This window comes from Anolis carolinensis, chromosome 4 (genome assembly GCF_035594765.1).
Source record: "Anolis carolinensis isolate JA03-04 chromosome 4, rAnoCar3.1.pri, whole genome shotgun sequence".
Lineage (NCBI taxonomy): Eukaryota > Metazoa > Chordata > Lepidosauria > Squamata > Dactyloidae > Anolis > Anolis carolinensis.
The window spans coordinates 155,960,500-155,982,320 of record NC_085844.1 but is presented as its reverse complement, the minus strand read 5'-3'; the positions used below and the strand labels follow the sequence as shown (position 1 = coordinate 155,982,320).

General features: G+C 42.0%; 1 protein-coding gene across 6 annotated transcripts in view; it reads right to left on the bottom strand.

Moving 5' to 3' along the window:
- The window catches only part of ddah1 (dimethylarginine dimethylaminohydrolase 1), a 176,962-nt gene that overhangs the window by 75,160 nt on the left and 79,981 nt on the right, over positions 1–21,821 (bottom strand). Inside the window, exon 1 of one of the 6 annotated variants that reach the window (XM_003223037.4) lies at positions 12,280–12,666. The exons of 4 other annotated variants lie outside the window; for them this stretch is intronic. In XM_003223037.4, coding sequence (XP_003223085.1) covers positions 12,280–12,591 — 312 coding nt within the window. In that variant the 5' untranslated portion in view covers positions 12,592–12,666. Of the gene's footprint in view, positions 1–11,426; positions 11,448–12,279; positions 12,667–21,821 lie in introns of those variants that run through there. One more of the 6 variants, XM_062978070.1, reaches the window with a different exon arrangement.

The window sequence follows — 21,821 nt, the reverse complement described above, 5'->3', positions numbered from 1 at the left end:
GTGAGTGGACATCCGTGCCACATACACACATAAGAGTTTCACTTTTATTATGGATATAAAAGATAGACAGAAATAGTTATAAATATATAGATATATATAATGGAATCAAATCAAAATGGAAGCAGACATTCAAGCATTTTTGGTTTGCCCTCTCTGGGACTGCTACAATTCAGGGGTTAGTGCTAGGGCCTATGATTTGATCCCCAAAGCCTGCCCAAACTGTTCACTCTTACTTTAAATCACTAGTTGTGACTATTTGGTAGTACCACAGTATATATGTAATTAAAGATAGAAGAACCTGTGATGTGGAAAAACCAATAGCCCAGAGTATCTGTGCCACCTCTGCTTTAGAATGACATCATATAATAAACAGTTCCATCAGGCATCACAAATGCATGCTCCAAGCCTCATGTGATTATGGCCTAAGGCTAAATTAGAGCTTATCAGGGTCCACATCAGGTAAGGCTGGACCATCTGCTGTATAACTCCGGAATCATTCATTCATTATTTATTTACTTTAAATATTTATATGCTTCAAGGTGGCATATGACACATTAAAATATTTTTTGTTTTAAACCCTAGTCTGCGGCAATTCTTTTTCTTTACTGTCAGCAAATCCATGCTGTCCTTGCTCTTGCTCTGCAGTTTCAGGGATTGCAATATACACATTGTGTATTTTTCTGCACATACATTACTAACTAGGCTTTACAGTTAATAGTAAGCTTCCCAAGCCTTGTTTCCCATGAACTAATCAGCAGGGATTTTAAGCAGACACATAAATCTCATCTTCACTTTACAATCTAACAGTACAGGTTGGAATTAAAGGACAAATCCAAGAGCTACATTCAATTCTGGCAAAACCCCTAATTTTCATCCAAGACTTCTTTCACTTTGTTTATATCTAATTTGTGTTATTTTGTTGTAATATCCTAAATACATTTTGTACAGTCCCCCACTTCCATACCCACCAGTCAAGTGTATTTATGACAGTGTAGTTCTATGTAGCCGAAAAAAGAACTGGATTACATGTTCCCTCACTTATTGCAGCGGTTACGTTCCGGGACCACTTGTGATAAGTGAAAATCCACGAAGTAGGGACGCTAGGCTTCTCCTTAGGAAGGAAGTAGAAAGAGGGAGGGAGAGAGGGATGAAGGGAAGAAAGAGGCAGGGGACCATGGCGCTGCCACCTTCTCCTCCCATTGCCCATTCTCTGCCCCGCCATGCCTGAGACCACCACCACTGTAAATCATAATTTTTTATGATTTATAATATTATTTTAGTGTTTATTAAAAAAAACCCACAAAACAGCGAGTCCATGAAAAGTGAACCGCGAAGTAGTGAGGGAACACTGTACATGAAGATAGTAAAACAAAGGTAATTTTGGCATAGGCCTAAGTGTAGTGCAGTGGTTTGACTGTGGCTCTGGAAATCAGGATTTGACTGCCCACTTGGCCATGGATACCCGCTGGGTCACTTTAAATGAGTCACGGACTCTCAGCCGCAGGAAACCCTGTGACAGGTTCACTTAGGGTCACCAGAATTTAGAAATTACTTGAAGGCACATAACAATCTATACACAAATACACGTAGGTATTTTTGGGTTCAACACAGCTTTTTCTCCAGTAAATGTTTGGAATTGGAACCTAAATTGGAATCCTGTTGGAGTACGATACTAGAGATAGTCCCATAAGTAAGTGTGGTTCCTAGTTCAATCATTACATGAATACAGTCACAGCCTTTTGATTTGGTCAGTGGGAAAATAAATCAGCCATGGTTCAACAGATAAACTCAAGACCATGAAACACTTTGCATACAATCTGCTACACAGTATACACAGTGAGGCATCACTTCACTGGTGTACATTTATGTTATGCAAACAACGTACAGGATTTTGGACTGAGAGTTATCCAATCTGATTTTCTTAACATTCAGTCTTCCTCCAAAGCAGACGCTTGTAAAGCCAATTCTGATTTGAAGTAATTTGCTGATTGAGATTAGCTGATAAGCCCCATTCTGGATGTTTTAGAAAGAGAATCCTGGAATGGCTATATAAACTTACCCTGAGGTTTGGGATCCCGTGTTTGCTGGAGATTAATATACCTGAATATGTCATTTCCAAATCTCTAGAAAAAAGTGTTTCTTTGTATATTACTGATCATGTTGACATCCCACCTTTCCAAAAGAAGCTTAGAGTGGCCAACTTGAGAATTGTTCTATTTTATCTTCCCAACCTGGTGTAAATTATGAGACAGAATCACCCGCCTAGTGTACTAAAGAGGGAAGGACCCAACTAAGCCTGCAACTCTGTACATATATTTGATTTCCATGTCAAGTTAGCTTTGGTAGATAAGAGCTTCATAATGTGTTGAATCCTGCTATAAAACAAGTCAGTACTCCAATGAAGAATTTATAATGTCTTTTGAAATAGAAGAAATCTGCTTGTAAATAATATTTCTTAGTTTTCTAATAGTTGTTGTTTATATTGTCACCGATCCCAGTAACTGTGGCTATGGTTCTTTCAGCGCTGCTACAGGTTGGATCTACGCTGCCATTTAATCAACATATTATCTGCACTGAACTGGATTATATGAGTCTACACTAGATAATCTGGATTTTGTATGGCAGTGTAGATCCAAACTCAGTCAATCATCAGTTCTGCACTAACAATGCATGACAACTCTCAAGGTATATTCAGTTTTAAAAAGAGCCATTCCTCCTTCTCCATTTAGTAATCACAACATTAGCAAATAAGATTATTTGATTGTGAGCTTGGGGGATGAAGTTAGGTTCACATTTTTCGCTGGGTGAATGTCAGTACTTTCATGGCAAACTTGTCTGAAGGTTCCACTGCAAGCGCAAATTGAAATTCAGCACACTCTCCACTTAACCTACTTTGGAGAGCAAGTTGTTGTTGTCAACTAGTGTACAGACTAGAAAGTAAAATGGAGATGATGGCTTTCACAAGTCATTCCGCCCCATGTTAATGCTTAAAAAGAAATCTGAGCAAAGTTCATCACACTGTTCATCCATCATACTGAGAGCACATTGTGGACTCTCAGCCAGCAGCTCGATACCACTAATACCTTATCAAAATGTTAGCCTTTAAAAAAGTATCCTCCAGTAACTATGTTTGCTACACTTTGAAAGGAAGGCATGCTAATATCCAATTGAACATTTCATGTTAATTCTTTATCATCACCTGTTTCATTTCTGACATACACAACAATAGATGGAAATTTTAGGTGATTATGAAAGAGCGGATAGGAGTCTATTGACAAGGTTTAGTGAAAGTTTGGGATCACTTACATTTTTGACATTTAGAAGATACAAGGATCTCAAAGTAATACATCAGTCACCTGCATCTGCTTATCAATGCCAATAGCAAGAACTATGTATTCCTTAGATATGATCCACTACTGACATGACTAACAGAAACAAATGTAATAAGTACTCTTTTATCCAAACCACATCTCTGTACTTTCTCCATACTGCCCATATGTAAATAAGACTGCAATTTTCTACACCATTTGACCATAATTCCCTCACATGTAATGACACTGCACTGACAATTAGCCAAGTTTTAGTAATGTAACCCACATCTAATTTGAGGACTAACAGAATATAATATGGAGCCCTCGGTGGCACAGCGGATTAAAATGTGAGTAGATCAATAGGTACCGCTTCGGCGGGAAGGTAATGGCGCTCCATGCAGTCATGCCAGCCACATGACCTTGGAGGTGTCTATGGACAATGCCGTCTCTTTGGCTTAGAAATGGAAATGACCACCAACCCCCAGAGTCAGACACAACTAGACTTAATGTCAGGGGAAAACCTTTACCTTTACCTTAGAACAAAATGTTATTTATTTATGTTAACTAGGTTTTGATACCTAATTGAAGAAGAAAACAGGTGATTCCCTTGTGAGTAAATGTTACATAGAAAGCAGATTAATGTAGCCATGATTTAAGGGCAACAAATTCTTTTCATCCTGCTCATAAATCTTTGCTCATTCCTCCCTTTGCTCCCTCCTCATTCTCTGTTCTGTCCTTGCATATTTATGGCTTCAGGGGGTTTTTTTTTCATTTCTAGGCATAATTCCGGTTAGTGCTAACTATTACCTTGAAACGTCTATGTGGGTTGGGTACAAGCAGGGGCGGTTCACCCATAAGGCAATTTAGGCAGTTGCCTCGGGCGCCATCGTGTGGGGGGAACAGTTGAGGCTGCCTCCCGACGGGTGAAGCGGCTGGAGAGCGTGCGCGCCGCTGCTTCCAACGAGGTCTCTTGAAAACTTAGGCAAGTGGGGTTTATATATATATGTGGAATGTCAGTCCTTGAGGCAAGTGTGAATGTTGTAAGTGGCCACCTTTATTAGCATTAAATAGCTTTGCAACTTCAAAGCCTGTCTGTTTCCTGTCTGGGGAATCCATTGTTGGGAGGTGTTAGCTGGCCCTGATTGTTTCCTGTCTGGAATTCCTCTGTTTTCTGAGTGGTGTTCTTTATTTACTGTCCTGATTTTAGAGGGATTTTTTAAATACCGGGGCCCAGATTCCCTTTCGGTGGCCTTTTAGTTGTGGATTATCTGCCTTGATATTCTGGGTTATATGGCTGTGTGGAAGGACCCTCAGTGCTCTTCCACACAGCCATATAACCCAGAATATTAAAGCAGAATAACCCACAAGATCTGCTTTGAACTGGGTTATCTGAGTCCACACTGCCCTATATCCCAGTTCAATGTTAGGTGCTAAATTCGCAAATATAGTAATTCCTACATAACATTACCATGGATTGAACTGTTTTTTCTGTCAATTTGTTGTAAAACATGATGTTTTGGTGCTTAATTTGTAAAATCATAATGTAATTTGATGTTTAATAGGCTTTTCCTTAATCCCTCATTATCTAACATTTTTGCTTTTCCAACGCTTTATTTTTCAGTGATTGGTTTGGGGGGGGGGGGGCAAAATTATGTTCGCTTACACTTGAAAATTACCTAGGGCCGGCCCTGGGTACAAGTTATATGATGGACCAAATCTCCTAGTATGAGTCATAAGATCTTCAGTAAGGACTTTCTCTCAGTACCACCATCACATTGTACCATAGGAGAGAGCCTTCTTAGCAGTCACACTCATACGCCATCTACTCTGCTATATAATGCAGTTTCAGAATGCATAAAACTGCATTGAACTGGATTATATGGCAGCGTAGACCCATATAATTCAGTTAAATGCAGTTAAACAGCATTCTAAAACTGCATTATATGGCAGTGTGTATGGGGATGCAGTCAGTGGAACTCCCTTCCATAGGAAGCTAGGTTGCCATTGTCTTTACTCTCTCTCAGCTTGGTATGGGAAAAACCATTATGTTCTTATGCAAAGCCTTTTGAGAGTTGATTATCTGTTACAGAAGATCTTTTAACTGGGATGTGGTGGTTTTTAATCATTTTTTAAATCCCCAGGAACTATGTTGGAAGAAAGGCAAGATAATAAATAAAATTAATAAGTAAACAGCATCAATAGCTCAAACAAGGAGACTACTAACATTATGAACTCATTTCCTTGCATTTTTGTACTGCTTCTGGACAACTTACGCCTACTTCTTGTATCTCTCTCCCAACCCACCACCTAATGTTGCTTGAATTCTCTGTTTTCCTATAAACAGAGATTGAAAAGGATCAAGATTTTTATGCCAAAAAATCCTTCACTTTTAGAGTCTGCACTGATTTCCTATCTTCAGTAGAGACTGCACATTTCCACTTAAGCCATTGTTCCAGGTGAACAGAGATGCAACAAGTAGCTTCTTGTAACTGTAAATTGTTCCAAACCAGAGTGTCTAAATGATTCAAGTTACACATGCTGAGATGCAGCAGACACTGACTGTAAGAAGCATAAAACGATGATGATTATATTTATTTCTATACTGCTTTTTCTCTCTTAAAGAGACTAAATTCAGCAATATAATGGGCAGATTCCTATGTATGTATGCATGCGTTTGCATGTGCCATTTCAAGACCCTATAATCATTTAATTTACATTATTCAGCTCACTATTGTGGTGAACAATTATTCCCCAGCACTCACCATACTAGCGATTGATATTATTGCGTATTACTGAAGTTCACCAACATGCTGAAGGTTTCACTGGAATTTAAATGCACTTAATATTTTCTTCTTGTTGTGTTGATAACCAGCAACTGGCACTCTATAAAGACCATTATTAAATGGTCTTGAAATGGTGTACTTTTTATATGACTGACCCCTTTTTATCCATAGTGGTGACACTTGTATTATTACCTCATTTTGTATGGTCACTATGTGTTTTATTGTATGCTGTGTTTTAACTGTTTATTTTATTTGATTGCTGTGATCATTGATACTTAGTTATTGATATTGGTTTTAATTATGTTATACTTTGTTTCTGTTGGCTCCATGTTAGCTGCCCCAAGTCCCTTCGGGGAGATGGTGGCGGGATAGAAAAATAAATTATTATTATTATTATTATTATTATTATTATTATTATTATTATACAGGAACTGCATTTGCTGTATTTTGCAGTTGTACCCGAGCTTAGCTTTTCTTAGCTGCTAATCTGTTTCAACCATTTCCACAATCAAACTCTGCTGACTGCTTTTATTTCATTTTCTGGTTCGCTGATCTCATCCCTGCCTGTCTGAACCAATTTCAGAGGTGGTTCCTGACATGAACTTCTTCTGTCCTGGAAAGCAATTATGGCCCATGGGGCACATAAGCAAACTGAAATGGGTAGAAGAAAATGAACTTGGTCTTAAAAGTGAGAACATTAATATGAATAACACACACTGTGAGCCAATGCACATTTTAGAGAATATATCACAAGATATAATCGAATATTTAAGGGTCAATAGTTTACAAATTGAAATATATAAATCATCCCAAATCACTATGAAGCAGTGAAAGGATTTATTACCAGATGTATTCTCACCTACCAAATTAAGTAACAGAACTTTAGATTTAGATATCATAATGACTAAAAGCACCTGAAAGCTTCTGAAAAAGAGGGAAAACATCACTTGTTAGGACTGCAGATTGATGCACATTTACCCGGGAGTAAAGCCTATGAGATGTCCTTTTGAGTAATTATGTATTGCAATATGTCACTTTAATTACCAACAGTAAGAAAGCTTTCATAGACTTAAAAAAGCTATATATTGTTAAAAAGAAAGTTGCAACAACAAAAAGAAGAAAATAAATTATACTGATATCAGAGGAAAGGAGTCTTTTAAAAACTTTTGTAGTTACATGCGATATAACATGTGGAAGGCAGAACCACATAATGAGATGAATGTAGACACTGTTTTCTAAGGTTAACAGTGAACAGTTAAGATGGTTTAATTAAAACAGCTCGGTCAATGTGACCCACATCTTCTGCTTTGAATGTTCTTCAATGAGTATTTGCACCTGTCTTTTAAAGAACTTATCCAGAATTCAGACATATTGTTATTGCTTCAGCAGTATCAATGGGCCCTTCCACACAACCATATAACCCAGAATATCAAGGCAGATAATCCACAATATATGCTTTGAACTGGGTTATCTGAGTCCATACTGCCATATAATCCAGTTCAATGTGGATTTTATACAGCTGTGTGGAAGGGGCCAATGGCAAAGCTTTCCACTATGCATGTGAGCATAGATTATTACGTCTGCTCCTGTAAAAATTCCTAGGCTTTGTGATATTTTTGACAAAGGTGATGCGTATTCTGCTTGGTCTGGCTTCATTTAAAAGAAACCTGCTGAGATATCATTTGAAGCAACTGTGAGTCAGTACCATGTTATAAAAGCTATGCTTTTTAGTGTATGCCAGAAATATTTTCAAAAATCACCCCATCCTTTTGGAAGAGAAAGCCACAAAGAAAAGAACTAGATTATGTTTCCACTCCAGTGAAATTGCTGTACAATCATTGCTAAAACAAACAGTCACAATGCATCTGGACTCAGTGCATACACAGATACACACTGCTGTGGAAAACTAATTCACAGCACACACACAAAAGCCTACCATATATACTCATGTATATGTAGACTCATGCATAAGCCGATGACAGGTTTGGGGTCCAAAATGTGATAATCCTGCAATGTGGGTGGTCTCAAAAGCATGAGCTGGAAAAGAATAGGATCTGCTCTGACTGATCCTACTGTAGCGACATATGCCTAGCTGCAAAACGAAAGATACTGTATATAGTCATGTATAAGTCACCCTCATGCATAAGTCGATGACAGGTTTTGGGGCCAAAATTATGAATCTCGGTATGACCCATGGATAAGTGGAAGGTCATCCTGCAGAAAGGGGGAAAGCACTAATGTCGCCCCTGGCTGCCATTTTCTCACCCAGGCATTCAAAAAGGCCAGAAATAGCACCATGGTGGAGAGAGTAAAGGGGGTTGTTGCTTCATTTAGGTTTTCCTAGGGTGGGCGAAGCTTTTACCTTTCACCACTCCATTCAGAGTATATGGTTTACTCATGAATTTTAACTGGTTAATCAAATCCCCATGCCAAGTCTATGAGAAGCAAAAATTAAGAGTCCCTCCAGAACTGCAAGCACTATCTCAGGTAAATTTGGACTATTCACACTATCATTATCTACCTCTCTACCAATTTACATTGCAATAGAACCAATAGCTGACATAGTGGAAGCGACAGAATTGGTCGACCCGCAGCTGACAGGCAAAAGGAATTCAACCTGGATTGCAGGTGACAACTGAGGAAACTGGAAACTGTGGCGTTTACCACTGACTGGTTCATCTAATCCAGTGGTTCTCAACCTGTTGGTTCCCAGGTGGTTTGGCCTTCAACTCCCAGAAATCCCAGCCAGTTTACCAGCTGTTAGGATGAGCCCCCAGATGGCGTAGTGGACTACGTGACTTTGAAGGTTGGGTTGCTGACCTGAAAGCTGCCAGGTTCGAATCCCACCCGGGGAGAGTGCGGATGAGCTCCCTCTATCAGCTCCAGCTCCATGCGGGGACATGAGAGAAGCCTCCCACAAGGATGGTAAAAACATCAAAATATCCAGACGTCCCCTGGGCAACGTCCTTGCAGACGGCCAATTCTCTCACTCCAGAAGCGACTCAAGTTGCTCCTGACATGAAAAAAAAAAAAGCTGTCAGGATTTCTGGGAGTTGAAGGCCAAAACATCTGGAGACTCACAGGTCGAGAACCTCTAGTTTATTTATTTATTTACTTCATTTATATCCCGTTTTTCTCACTCCGAGGGGGATTCAAGGTGGCTTACAGTTCCAGTAAAATTCAATGCTATTTAAAACATAGCAATAAAACATATCTCATCAATTAAAATGATTAAAATAGTTAAACAAATTAAACATATTGAACAATAAACAGATTAAAAACATAAAGTGCACAATTCCATTCCTCCATAATCCTTATTCAGACTGTGTTGAACTTCATGATGACTTATTCTTCAAACGCTTGTGTACAGAGCCAGGTCTTTAACTTTTGTTTAAAAAAAAAACAGAAGAGATGGGGCCTGCCTGGTGTCACTGGGGAGGGAGTTCCACAGCCGAGGGGCCACCACTGAGAAGGCCCTGTCTCTTGTCCTCACCAATCACACTTGCGAAGGAGGTGGGATCGAGGGCAGGGCCTCCCCAGCCAATCTTTAAGCTCTTGTTGGCTCATAGAAGGAGAGCCCTATGATCCAAGCCCTGTCAAAGAAACCATGGAACAGCAGCAAATAGAAGAAGCTGTGTCATTGTTAGACCATGGACTGTATATGAACAAGACTGTTTCTGATGACCAAGTGAAAGTTCAGTTAATGTAAAATCCAGACACATTGCCAGGATATGTATTTCCTGTGGATAAGAAGAGGCATCTAAGATTTCAACCCAAATGGTTAAGCAGTTATCACTGGTTAGCCTACTCATTTCATGTACAAGGTGCACTCTGTAAGTACGGTGTGGTGTTTGGAGAAGTTGGAGATACAGGTGCTCATCAGAAGCTTGGTGCATTGGTTGCTAAACCATTTGTGCGATGGAATGATGCAATACAAATCTTCAATGGACACTAAAAAACAGAGTGCCATCAGAACAACTTGTGTTTGGCTGAAAACTTCTTGCTAATTCACAGGTTTTTTTTTTCCTTGTCAGGAGCGACTTTAGAAACTGCAAGTTGCTTCTGGTGTGAGAGAACTGGCTGTCTGTAAGGAAGTTGCCCAGGGGATTCCCAGATGTTTGATGTTTTACCATCCTTGTGGGAGGTTTCTCTCATTTCCTCGCATGGAGAGCTGGAACTGACAGGCAGAGCCGGCCCTAGGTATTTTTCAAGTGTAGGCAAACAGAATTTTGGCACCCCCCCCCCCCCCAAACCAATCACTGAAGAATAAAAGCGTCGGATAAGCGAAAATGTTGGATAATAAGGAAGTATAAAGGAAAAGCCTATAAAACATCAAATTACATTATGATTTTAAAAATTAAGCACCAAAACATCATGTTTTACAACAAATCAATAGAAAAAGCAGTTCAATACATGGTAATGTTATGTAGGGATTACTATATTTGCAAATTTAGCACTAAACATTGAACAGGGATATAGGGCAGTGTGGACTTAGATAACCCAGATAGCCCTCAGTATTAAAAAAAAACCCTCTAAAATCAGGACAATAAATAAAGAACAACACTCTGAAAACAGAAGAAATCCAGACAGTAAACAATCAGGGACAGCTAACTCCTCCCAAAAAAAGATTCTCCCAGGCAAGAAGAAGCCAGGCCTTGAAGCCACAGGGCCATTAAATGCTAATCAAGGTGATTAATTACAACATTCACACCTGCTTCAAAGAAAAGTTCTTTCTCCCACCCTGGACCTTCTACAGATATATAAACCCCACATACCTAGCTTCCAAGTTCCTACAGACCTCACAATCTCTGAAGGCCCCAAAGGTGGGCTTGCGTGGTGCGAAGGTGGGTCTGCGCTGGCCGGAAGGCCCAGCGCGGCCGCTGGAAGGCCCGAAAGAGAAGGAGGTGGAGAGTGGTGCCCTCCTCCCAGGATGATGGCGCCACAGGCAAATGTCTATTTCGCCTTATGGTTGGACCGCCTCTGCTGACAGGGCAAGCTCACCCGCTCTCCCCAGATTTGAACTGCTGACCGATAGATTTAACCCAGTGATTCTCAACCTGTGGTTCCCCAGGTGTTTTGGCCTACAACTCCCAGAAACCCCAGCCAGTTAACCAGCTGTTAGGATTTCTGGGAGTTGAAGGCCAGAGAATCTGGGGACCCACAGATTGAGAAACATTGGTTTAACCCATTGCGCCATCCATCATCTTGAGAAAGGAAATAAGAAGAAAGCAGAAGAAAACAGAAAGAAGGGCCTGCCAATTGTCGAAACTATTGTCCTTTGTGGCCAACAAGAACTGGCTTGAAGAAGGAGCAATGATTCAAGATCTATTACCTTTGAAGAACCTTTGCACAATGATGGTCATTTCAGGGCCTTGTTGAGATCTTGTGCCAAATCTGGAGTCACTGACCTGAAAAGTCATCTCGAGGAACAGAAGACTGGGCGACTTGGAAGGCGCTGAACAGACTGTGCTCAGGCACCACGAGATGCAGAGCCAACCTTAAGAAATGAGGCCACAAAGTGAAGTCCACAAAATGCAAGTGTGGAGAAGAGGAAACCACAGACCACTTACTACAGGCCTGGGCAAACTTGAGCCCTCCAGGTGTTTTGGACTTCAGCTCCCACAATTCCTAACCTATCGGCTGTTAGGAATTGTGGGAGTTGAAGTCCAAAACACCTGGAGGGCCCAAGTTTGCCCAGGCCTGACCTACTGCAATGTAGTCTGAGCCCTGCCACAGGCACAATGGAGGACCTTCTTACAGCAACACCAGAGGCACACCAAGTGGCCAGCTACTGATCAAAGGGCATTTAGTATAATGCCAAGGGTTTTTTGTTTTTTAAAAACAACTTGGTTCGCTTCTGACACGATAACGGGAAAAAAGTTTCAACCCCTCCCGATTTTTTTTTCTGGCTAGAGACCTGACTGGGGGGGGGGGGGGGGGGCTGCAGCTACCTGCGAAGCGAACCCCCTTTGAAAGGGCCTCATTACATGTCCAGTGTAGATGGGAAAGAGGGGAGGAGAAAATGCACTTGCACATGGGCCACGCCTTGCACGTTCCCGCGCTTCCCCATCCCATGCTGCTAATACCCAGTGGGGAGTCTTCTCCTTGAGGGCGCGCGACAGATTGACAGAGAGAGAAGACGACCCCGCTGCGCGCGCCCCAGGCTTCCCTCCTTCCCTTCCTACCTCCTTCCTGCGGCTGGGGGCGCCGGGGCGCGTGAGCAGCGCGGTCTCCTCGCACACCACGGCCACGTCCTCCACGAAGACGCAGTCGGGCAGGCTCTCGTCGGCCGGCAGCTCCAACACCTGCAGCCCCAGCTTGCTCTTCAGCACCGCCACGTAGAGCTGAAACTCCCGCTCGGCCCGCGCGAAGTCCACCACCTCCGACGCCTTGGCTTTCCGGCGCAGCGCCTGCCGGCTGAGGGACTCCGGCGGGGCCCGCACCACCGCGTGGCTGCACCGCCCCAAGCCCCCGGCGCCCCGGCCCAAGCCCGCCATCACCGCCGAGGAAGAGGAAGAGGAGCGCGCCTCTCTCGCCCTCACCCTCGCCGTCTCTCACTGCCCAGCGGATGGGAGAGAGCGAGGCGGTGGGCGCGCTGCGGATTGGCCGCTCGCTTCCAAGGCTCGCGCATCTCCGGAGCGCCCATTGGCTGGCCCTTTGCGCCGCGGCAGCCCATTGGTCGGGAGGCTTTTACCTGAGCGCTGATTTACAACCTTGGCAAACCTTGGAGATGCACTGCCTCCCTCCAGCCCGTTGACACCAGCCCAGCCTTCGCTGATGGGGTTGGAGTGTTGGGCACCTGCTTTGGGAACATTGATTGATTACTAGCTTGGGTACCCGACGTTGCCCGGGTTATTTTTTAATTGTACAAAACGCATAAGGTTGTAAATTAACTATGCCAGGTTAACCCCGAGAAACTCCATCAGTACTTAAAGTTTTTATTGGGTTGCTATGAGTCTTCCGGGTTGTATGGCCATGTTCCAGAAGCTTTCTCTCCCGACGTTTCGCCCACATCTGTGGCAGGCATCCTCAGAGGTTGTGAGGTCTATTGGAAACTAGGCAAGAGAGGTCTATATATCTATGGAAGGTCCTGGGTGGGAGAAAGAACTCTTGTCTGTTAGAGGCAGGTATGGATGTTGTAATTAATCACCTTGATTAGCATTTGATAGTCCTGTGGCCTCAAGGCTTCTTCCTGCCTGGGGGAATCCTTTGTTCGGAGGTGCTGACCCTGATTGTTTCATGTCTGGAATTTCTCTGTTTTCAGAGTGTTGTTCTTTATTTACTGCTCTGATTTTAGAGTTTTTAAATACTGCTAGCAAGGTTTTGTTCATTTTCATGGTTTCCTCCTTTCTGTTGAAATTGTCCACATGCTTGTGGATGTCAGTGGTTTCTCTGTGTAGTCTGACGTGGTGATTGTGAGAGAGTGGTCCAGCATTTTGTGTTCTCAGATAATATGCTGTTCCCAGGTTGGTTCATCAAGTGCTTTGCTATGGCTGACTTACCCGGCTTACCTGTTCCTTGATTCATGTTTGGGCAATGCTGCGTTTGGTGGTCCCTATGTAGACTTGTCCACAACTGTATGGTATGCAGTAAACTCCTGCAGAGGTGAGAGGATCCCTCTTGTCCTTTGCTGAATGTAGCATTTGTTGGATTTTCTTAGTAGGTCTGTAGACAGTTTGTAGGTTGTGTTTCTTCATCAGCTTACCTATGCAGTCAGTGGTTCCCTTGATGTATGGTAAGAACACTTTTCCTCTGGGTGGATCTTTGTCTTTACTCTTGTGGCTTGTTCTTGGCCTTGCAGCTCTTCTGATGTCTATGGTGAAGTATCCATTGGCCTATAGAGCCCAGTTTAGGTGGTTTAGCTCACCTTCCTCCAAGGAAGGTGAACTAAACTCTAAAATCAGAACAGTAAATAAAGAATAACACTCTGAAAACAGAGGAACTCCAGACATGAATAAATCAGGGGCAGCTAACACATCCAAACAAAGATTTCCCCCAGGCAGGAAGAAGCCAGGCCATGAAGCTGGCAAGGCCATTAATGCTAATCAATTAATGCTAATTAATTTACAACATTCACACTGGCCTCCAACAGACAAGAGTTCTTTCTCTCACCCTGGACCTTCCACAGATACCATGCTTAGTTTTCCAATATACCTCAAAACCTCTGAGGATGTCTGCAATAGATCTATTGCAGACATCCTCAGAGGTTGTGAGGCAAAACGTGAGGCAAAACATCAGGAGAGAATGCTTCTGGAACATGGTCATACAGCCCGGATAACTCACAACAACCCAGTGATTCCGGCCAGGAAAGCCTTCGACAATACATTCATGAAATCTAATTTGAGAAGCAATGAATCTTAGTGCATACAGCAAATTCATTATTTTATTGTCACCTCTTCTTTGAGAGATGATCTTTGTAGCTTTTTAAAATATCATGTAAGACAAATTCACCACAGTGTATTCATGAACATTTTTGGTTTTATCCTAGCATTGTTTATATAGGGAACATTTTTCTCTCTTTCTCTTTCTCTTCTTCTCTCTTGCCAGTGAATTCTGCTTTCTAGATCTAGTATAGCATTCCCCTGGTATGCCAAACTATGTGTTAAATGTAAGTGAAGTGTCTTGACAGTATTCTTTAGTTATTCGCCCTTTTCATCACTGATAGCAGCACTACTATACACTTAGCCTCAGAAAACCCCAGGATAGAATCATCTCAGGGTTGCTCTAAATTGGAGACGAAGGCACAAAAGAACAAATGTCCTAATGTATTAAAAGGAGGGGAATTATTGCTATGTATGAAACAAGTGCTTTCATGAGGAAGAAACAAGGCCGCTGTAAAACAGGGCCCTTAAGTCTCAACCCAGTAAGGCAGCATAGAAAGATACCATGGTTGATCATCCCAAAATCTGTCAAAAACCAACAGGGTCACATTCCCATTGTCTTGTTTGTGACATAAGCAACCAAAGTTGCGTTTTCCCCATAACCAGACTGCAATGGAACTAGATCAGGCATGGGCAAACTTGGGCCCTCCAGGTGTTTTGGACTTCAACTCCTACAATTCCGAACAGGCTATTGGCTGTTACGAATTGTGGGAGTTGAAGTCCAAAACACCTGGACGGCCCAAATTTGCAAATGCCTGATCTACATAATCTGTCCCATCCAGAACCCCCTAGATTTGGACAGCCACCAGATGCTCCTAAACATTGCTTTAAAATGGAATGTTACAGATGAGCCAAAATTCATTTAGATTGCTGGGATCCAGGGAGGGCTTGTATTATCATTAACTGCCTTGTTTTATCATCAACCACTTCCTCTACCCACTTGACCAGTTAACCTTAGCTTTTTTTAAGGAGTCAACAAGGACAAAGATCTAGCACATGTGGTGGCTCTCACCTCTCCAAGACTCCTGTCCACATCTTTGAGTTGCAGAAATTAAGACACCTCCATTATAATGGCCAACACACATTTTGTTGCATCAAATTCAGCCCTGTTTCCGGTTATATTTGACCAGCTGATTCCAAAAATCGCCCTTATCAGCTCTAGTTTTTGAGATGCATAACATGTGGCATATACCTGTCTTCATCTGCTTGTCCATAAAGAATCATGATAACTATATCCAAGAAACTATGGCTGATGTGCTCTATCCAATGCAATGTTCTGAATTAGCACCCCATATAACCCCAGGAACAGGCTTAAAAACCAAGATTTGTTTTGTTGGGCTGTGTTATCACTGGACAAAGAGAGGCTAGTCTTAGGCTGGATCCTCATTGCCATATAATCCTGATTATCAAAGCAGATAATCCACATTATATGCTTTGAAGTTGCTTTTTAAAATCTACACTGCCATACAATCCAGTTCAAAGCAGATAATTTAAATTTTATATAGCAGTGTGGATGGGGACTTACATACTGGATCTTTGTCAATGACAAACTTTCAAGTAGATCTGAATTTTATCTGAAAATTGTGATCTTTGCAGATGCAATGCAAGCAAACAAAGTAGGGAGCTAGTGGCAATAAAACTAATTAAAAGTTGTTTAACATTGGCAGAAAACTTGGGAGTTTAATCAAAAACTCAGGATATGATCTGCTTTGTTTGCTTGTATTACATTTGCAAAGAGCCAGCCAGCTAGCTGTTTCAAGTGGTCGGGAGTGTTTTACTCACAGACCCTTCTTCTTTCAAAGCTGTTTTCCTAATGGGGTCTTAGCATTGTGACTGCCTTTTCACAGGGCTTTGTTTTGGGCATCCTCAGGTCTCAGGCTGGCAGCACACATGTCTTCGTTGATGGTGTCCATCCATCTTTTCTTTGGCCATCCACATGGTCATTGTCCTGCAGTCTTCAAATGTAGTGCTGTTTGTGCTACTGATGTTGGTTCTCTTCTCATGATATGGCCATACCACCGTAGTCTTGCTTCCTGCATTTTCTTGCTGAAAGCTTTTATTTCTAGTCTTTGAATGATATATCATCATTTTGCACATGGTCAAGAAGTGTCAAGCCAAGTGTCCATCTCAGTATTTTCATTTCTATTGTGTTAAGGGCTTGTTCATGTTTCTTTGTTGCTGGCCAGCACTCTGCCCCGTAGAGGGCTACTGAGCAAACAACTGTAGTGTAGATCTTAGTCTTGAGTTGTTCAGGCATTTTTGAGTCACATAGAATGCCAGTCATTTGCCGTCATTTCAACCATTTATTCGTGACCATACGTCTGCCATTGTGTCGCTATCTACAAAGACCAATGACCCTAGGTATTTAAATTGGGAGGCCTTCTTTAGTGCTTGTCCATTAATTTGAATTGTTTTTCCAGTTTGAAGACCACATTCCTAGTACTCTGTTTTCGGTATGTTCAGTTGAAGTCCATTTTCACCGAAACTATCACTCCATGTCTACAGTTGTTGTTATTGTTGGAGAGCTGCATGTTTTTGGTGGCCGAGTGCTATGTCATCTGCATAGAGGAGTGTACAAAGATGCATAGTCTGCAAATCTGCTGTAGCGGTGTCTAAGCAGAGAGTGCTGATCCCTGATGCACACCAACAGTGATACTGAAGGGTGGTGAAATCCCTGCAGGGCAGCAGACCATACAGGTAAAGGTAAAGGTTTTCCCCTGACATTAAGTCTAGTCGTGTCTGACTCTGGGGGTTGGTCTCATCTCTATTTCTAAGCCGAAGAGCCGGCGTCGTCCATAGACACCTTCAAGATCATGTGGCTGGTATGACTGCATAGAACACCGTTACCTTCCTGCCGGAGCAGTACCTATTGATCTGCTCAGGTTGGCAGAAGCTGGGGTTAACAACGGGAGCTCACCCTGCTCCACAGATTCAAACTGTTGACCTTTTGGTCAACAAGTTCTGCAGCTCAGCGGTTTAACCCACTGAACCACCAAGGGCTCTGTAGCAGACCATACTTGTATTATAGCATAGCTTTATTCATGTTACATAATTTTCAGGTATTCCATGTGACTGTAGTGCTTGCCAAATCAGGTCATGGGAAACCTGATCAAATGCTTTTTTGTGATCAAGAATGCAAAGTGCAGTGGTTTCTTCTTCTCCCAGTGTTTTTCCTTCAGTAACCGGATTGCATGTATTGTATCTCTTGTGCCACACCCCCTGACAAAGCCACACAGCTTTGGTGTAATGGCTGTGTGACCTGTTTTACATACAGGCCCAAGAGAGGAGAATCTAGACCACTCTACAGCCTCCTATGAACAACTTGCCTCGCAGGGAGCTACTTCCACTTCAGATGAGAGAAAACTCAGGAGTAAACATGTCCACTACACTGGTTATTTCCCCATTTCAGAAGCTGACCAATACTTTAACAGAATCACCTGCTAAGGCAACTTCTGAGATGGATCATGTTCTTAGGTCCATCACCCTCTGGGCAAGTCTAGACCTAAGTCAGCAGTGATTTGTCCATGACAATAGGCGCACAGACAGTTCCTCCACCCCCAGATCATCATAATCTCATCCAGCACAGAAAAGGCAGCCCAGAGTGTGTCCAGGAGCATGGGTAGGGCCAGATGTCATTTGGGACCAGTCCACTGTTGTTATAGTGGACATGAATGGCTCCAGACAGCAGTTTTAGAGTGAATGTTGAAAGTCCAAGGGAAAAATCCCACAATGTTGAAATCATGCCAAAGGGACCAAAAACGAATCCCAAGAGTACCCAAGCTAGCTCAGGAAGAGATACTGTTGAGAAGTGGTATGGCTAGTATACCAACAGAATCTGTCTGAGCAATCTAGTTTCAAATATAAATAGACACAAAACACTGGGATAGGGGACCTGGTCAGTAGCCCAGTCACCCATTGTAACTCCACCTCCTGCTCCCTAGGTCTCACCTGCTGCTGCCCATGATCAAGCTGAGAGAGATTAAATCTCACGTGGCCTCATCCAGCTAGATCATTCCAATTGCACAAAATCCTCTCTCCTACTCTACCACTAAAATAGACAAAGACACACAAAAACGTGCACTTCTCTTTGCATAGAATCTGTATCAGCTGCACTTTCTCCCAAAGATGCGAGAACACTTACCTACTACACAACAATTCATTTAAGAATCTGCCTTAGTTCATTATCTAAAAGAACAATCCGATGGTTCCTGAACCCATCTAAATCCCAGCTAAATCAAATTTACAGCATTGCAACTGCCATTCCTGCTGTCCCATCAGTTTTGTGCTGCTAAAACTGCTTTCTCTCCAAGTGAGGCTTCTCCTGTTTTCAGAATAATTGCCTGATAAACACAGTCCTTTAAGCCTGTAATAAACTCTTAATGTGTCTAGTTTCCTTTCTATTTTTCCCATTACATAATCCCCCCCCCCCCCCCCGCCCCCCACAGAAAACCCCCCTACAAGTCTCTGGTGAGATTCAGTAACTTAACACAGACATAATGTTCCAGTTGAAAGCTCTTGTTCCAGGAAAAGGTGTAAATGCTGGCCATTATGTTCACTTTAAGTGGCCCCAACAGCAGCCTGCGGTAGCAGGCTTTGTTGCTGCTAAAGAATAACCAGCCCCCAAAAGACAAGTAGTGAATCTCTTCACATAGGGAAGAATTGTTGCTGTTGCCGTTGTGTTCCTTCCAGCCATTTCCAAGTCCTGGTGACACAAATCTATCACAGTGTTTTCTCAGACTGAGAGTGTGGAACTTGCCCATGGTCACCCAGTGGGTTTTTCTGGTCAAGTGGGAATTTGAGCCTTGGGAATACTGATCTATAATTATTATAAATGATAACTAGCTTAAATTAATTTTAACAAGCAGAATAATGTGAAGTATATACCTTCAATGGAATGAACGAGAACCGGATCCCAAATAATTACCTTTCCTAATAGGAATGGCATATGAATTGTTTATCACAGTCTAAGCTGTTCTTCAATAAAGAACACCAGACACACAGAACAGTGGCACCAGATGAGGAAAGTGTGTTTATGCGTAATGCCATAGCACCAGACAAGAAACAATAAATAGGGTTTAGAACAGGGAGTAATAAATTCAGTAAACTGGAATTATATTTCAGGAGGAATGTTGTTGCTGGATTGGTACTGGAGGAGGAGGAGGAAGATTTGCTATTGCTGTAGCTGAAAATGCCGTTAATGAAAAATGTAATACTAAACAGACAAAAATGGAACTGAAATAAATGGATAAGGAATTTTAAAAATCTTTTCAAAAGATATATTGACTTAAACTATTGACTTCATGTTAAATATCCACAAGAGAAAGCAAAGCAAACATAGACAAATAAGGGAATAATAGTACTAAGACAGGACAATCCTTAATTAAGCAAATAAACACACACACACACACACACACACACACACACACACACACACACGTACTGAAATCAAATAAATAATTGTATTTTTTTCTTAACTAGGGAAAGAGGCTATTTTTACTATTTAAATGGAGGAAGAGGAACACCAGCCCATGGGTGGGGTGGGTGGGGGTGTCTAGCTCCTCCATCCATCTTAATACCCCTTTGCAAACTGGGAAAGTAGATCCCCAAAGGTGGATTCCCTTTCCTCCTCTCAGCTGACACTTCCAGGAGTCCCTTAAGAGCAAAGAAGGAGGTAATAAAGTAAAGATTGGTTCCAGCTAAAACACTAGGCAGAAAAAAAAATTCCACTTGGTACTTTTGCTGGGATTTGTTTGACACTAGAAACATGACTGTCCCTGTTGATGTAATCAGGAGGAATTAGGGTAATATCTCACTTGCATTCTATTTCATCTCCCAATCCTTGCCTGGATTCTGCACAAGGAACATATGCACACACATCATAAAGACTAAGAATAGCAGCCAAAATCTGCCATAGGAAAGAAAGTGGGCCTATCAGTCACTGAACATAAAATGCTCCCCTCTTCGGCCCTCCCTCTTCAAAGTTTTTGGAGAAATTAAACCTAGACTGATGTTCTTTCTGGGCAAATATTGTCTACCTTTCAATTTTACAAAGTGTTAATGTGGCTTTGAGTCCCATATTGGGAGAAAGGTGGGACATAAATCATACATGAAATAAACAGCACCAAGTGCAAGTTTAGTCCAGCTTCAGCTCTGGTTACTTTGGATGGAAGTTTTCTTCATTTTGAAGAATACCCAAACAAATTCTGTTTTGGTTTAGGGTCAGGCCTCCATCTGAACCAATTCCTATTCTGTATGGTGAATCAGTTATACTGGTTTGAAAGGGGAACAGTACCAGTAATTCATGGCCAACCGTATTTTGCCATGGTCAGGTGTAGCACATCCCCTACTTTGATCACAGGTCACCAGTGGGCATATGCTATGTGATGTAAAAGCCACCCATCCTGAGTTTTTTAGTTAGGTCTTGGATTGATGTTTCAGTTGACAGAAAAGGTATCAGTTTTTTTTAGGAAATTGCATTTAATTCATGGATATGATATAATGAACCTGGCATTTTGTCGGATACTATTCCTTATATGAAAATAAACAGCAGTTTCAGCAAGTCTGACAGGCAGTTAGTGCGGGAGAAAACCTGCTGTCAAGGATGATGCTTTGGAAATCAGCTTTGACAGCATCCCTTTTTACTTCTCTAAAAGCTAAAGGGAATGGGCAAAACTCTGAGGCACTCTGAATGCTTAGAAATTAAAGTGCAGGCAGACATGCCAGTCAAAGAGAGGATAAACACTGCTGCTTTGCACATGTTTGTTAAGCTTGCTCTCCTTTTACAGAAGTGCCCCAAATTCCCACATGAAAGAGCTAAATGATGTTTGCTGCAGGATCTTATTTTTAATTCTCTCCCTTGTAAAAAACAAGACTAGAAAAATCTCTTCAAGTGAAAATCAGCACAAGGAGAAATATTCTAATCCAGTATTTTCTTCCACCTATCTCTGTGTTTCCCTTCTTATAATAGGATTTCTACCAGGGGATGACCTTTCTATTAAAGAAGAGTGAGATAGCTGCCTCAGGCAGCAAGTTTCTAAGAGGCAGTAGTAAAGTGTTAGTAGAATAGGGCGCTATATGCCACAGTTTCTCGGCTGCCGTCCCATCACCAGAATTGAAATGAAACAGAATGTAAGAACTTTATCACACAGGATACTATTCTACAGCAATTGTGTGAGTAGTAAGAGTGAGTGCATGCTAATGTGTACAACCTCTCTCCTTTTGCACGGTAGTACAGATTCGCCTATCCATGGTCCTGTGCTCCTGCATAACCTCATAACCCCGTTCTCATGCACTTCTAATGCTCTGTAATTTAAATAAACAAAGCAAGAAAGTAATTCAACAGTTCC